Source organism: Cyprinodon variegatus, unplaced genomic scaffold (genome assembly GCF_000732505.1).
Source record: "Cyprinodon variegatus isolate N-32 unplaced genomic scaffold, C_variegatus-1.0 Scaffold692, whole genome shotgun sequence".
Lineage (NCBI taxonomy): Eukaryota > Metazoa > Chordata > Actinopteri > Cyprinodontiformes > Cyprinodontidae > Cyprinodon > Cyprinodon variegatus.
This window is the reverse complement of record NW_015151145.1, coordinates 152,269-154,478: the sequence shown is the minus strand read 5'-3', so window position 1 is coordinate 154,478 and position 2,210 is coordinate 152,269. Positions and strand designations below refer to the sequence as shown.

General features: G+C 48.6%; 1 protein-coding gene across 1 annotated transcript in view; it reads left to right on the top strand.

Moving 5' to 3' along the window:
• The window catches only part of itpr3 (inositol 1,4,5-trisphosphate receptor, type 3), a 75,904-nt gene that overhangs the window by 40,082 nt on the left and 33,612 nt on the right, over positions 1 to 2,210 (top strand). The window contains exons 25-26 of the mRNA XM_015394543.1: positions 1,060 to 1,236; positions 1,387 to 1,461. Of these exons, the coding sequence (XP_015250029.1) occupies positions 1,060 to 1,236; positions 1,387 to 1,461 (252 nt within the window). The remainder of the gene's footprint in view (positions 1 to 1,059; positions 1,237 to 1,386; positions 1,462 to 2,210) is intronic.

Genomic DNA, 2,210 nt, shown 5'->3' with positions numbered 1-2,210 from the left:
GTTCCTACCTCATAGTTCCTACCTCCTAGTTCCTACCTCATAGTTCCTACCTCATATTTCCTACCTCCTAGTTCCTTACTTCTAGTTCCTTCCCCCTTGTTCCTACCCCATATTTCTCTCCTTCTAATTCCTACCTCCTAGTTCCTACCCAATAGTTCCTGTTCCTCTTCCTTCCTTGGGTTCACGTTGAATCGTTTATCCCGGGTAGGAAACTAGTTCCACGCTGCTGCGTTGAATCCAGAGAACCTTTTAATTTAAGCGTTGCTGCTTCAGCCTTTTGGACGTGATTGAGGCTCAGAAACATAAGAGGATGACGCTAGTCAGATTAGGACTACAGTGCAGTGGAGTAAAGAACTACAAACACCAAAGGTCCTCAGATGTGTGGAACATCTCTGTTCTAAAACCCAAACATCCGAAGCCTGGCTCCCACAGAGAACAAGAGGGCTGGTCTCTGGTATCTGACACACAAGGGATTTTGGGAAACTGTACAGCTCCTAGCAGCGGCTATGAGGAGGTCCCTATGCTGAAGGAGCTGATAGGGAGCATCCTGCTTCCTCTTCCTCCCTCCTTCCTTACTGCCAGCTGATCATGGAGACCACTGATGGACTCCTCCTCTGCCCCTGGATACACGTCTGTCCTCTGATGCTCCAGCCAATGACACTGGAGACAGGCAGAAGCCCCGCCCCCTGTAACCCTGCAGGGACACCTGGGTATGAATGGAGACTAAACCAGTGTTTAGGACTAGCTTGGCTTTAGTTTAAACCTTCAAATGTCTCAGTGACTGCAGAAAAAACAGTTTCTCTGAATGTGTTTGTCTAAATTTATTAGTTCTTAGATTATTAAAGGACTAGATTATGATCACTGGTTAAACCTAATCTTTTAAATGGAGTTATTCATTTAAAAAAGGATAAATCTATCCAATGTTTAGAGGTGAGATGAGCAGGTTAGCTAATAATGTGACGTTTCACCCAGAGAAAAGCTCCCAGAGGGAATCGTCCATCTTATGGTCTTCAGGTTCTGGCAGCTGAAAAGTTAAACCTTGAATGTTTCTGTCTTTAGGTCCAGCTTCTGATCTCAGCTCAGGATGTGGAGAACTATAAGCTAATCAAGGCCGACCTGGATCGCCTCAGGACTCTGGTGGAGAAGTCTGAGCTGTGGGTGGAGAAAAAGGGCCTGAGTGGAGGAGAGGGGAAGAAAGACAAGAAGGACAAGAAGGAAAAGAAGGAGAAAGTGGAGGTGAGACCGGAAACAAGGAGCTGATTTTCCTTTGAATCGTTCAGTAGGTCAAACATTATACTGGGCAAGTTAAAATTGTTTCTGGGCAAATGAAGTGTGAAAGTTTATCCTGAGCTCAGCAAACGCTGTCTGACCTTCTGCATCCTGCAGGCAGTGTCGGAGGACCCATCCCCAAAGAAAGAGAAGATGCAGAAAGGTAACGAGAACTACCAGAACGTCAAAGAGGTGAGAGCAGCCGTCTGTCCGTCCGTCTGTCTGTCTGCCTGAAAGGCTTTGTTTTGTTTCCTATACGGTGTCCCAATTGGGTGCTTTCTAAAATCCCTTCATCATCGATGCCTCTGGGCTTGGATGGATGATTCACTGATCGTGGATTCCTTCCCCATAATTTCCAGCTTCCATCAAGCGTTGCTCAATAGAAGAATTGATCATGTTTGGAATATGACTCCAAAAAGGTCTAGTGGAGGGTTCTTTAAAAGACCCGCTCTCTCCACTTTAAAAACAAACAAGCCCATTTCTCCTCGTGCAGGCGCCCATTTCTCCTCGTGCAGGAGCCCATTCCTCCTCGTGTTGTAGCCCATTTCTCCTCATGCAGGAGCCCATTCCGCCTCAGGCAGGAGCCCATTCCTCCTCGTGCAGTAGCCCATTCCTCCTCATGCAGTAGCCCATTCCTCTTCATGCAGTAGTCCATTCCTCCTCGTGCAGGAGCCCATTCCTCTTCATGCAGTAGCCCATTCCTCCTCGTGCAGGAGCCCATTCCTCTTCATGCAGTAGCCCATTCCTCCTCGTGCAGTAGCCCATTCCTCCTCGTGCAGGAGCCCATTCCTCCTCGTGCAGTAGCCCATTCCTCCTCGTGCAGGAGCCCATTCCTCCTCGTGCAGTAGCCCATTCCTCCTCGTGCAGGAGCCCATTCCTCCTCGTGCAGGAGCCCATTCCTCCTCGTGCAGTAGCCCATTCCTCCTCGTGCAGGAGCCCAT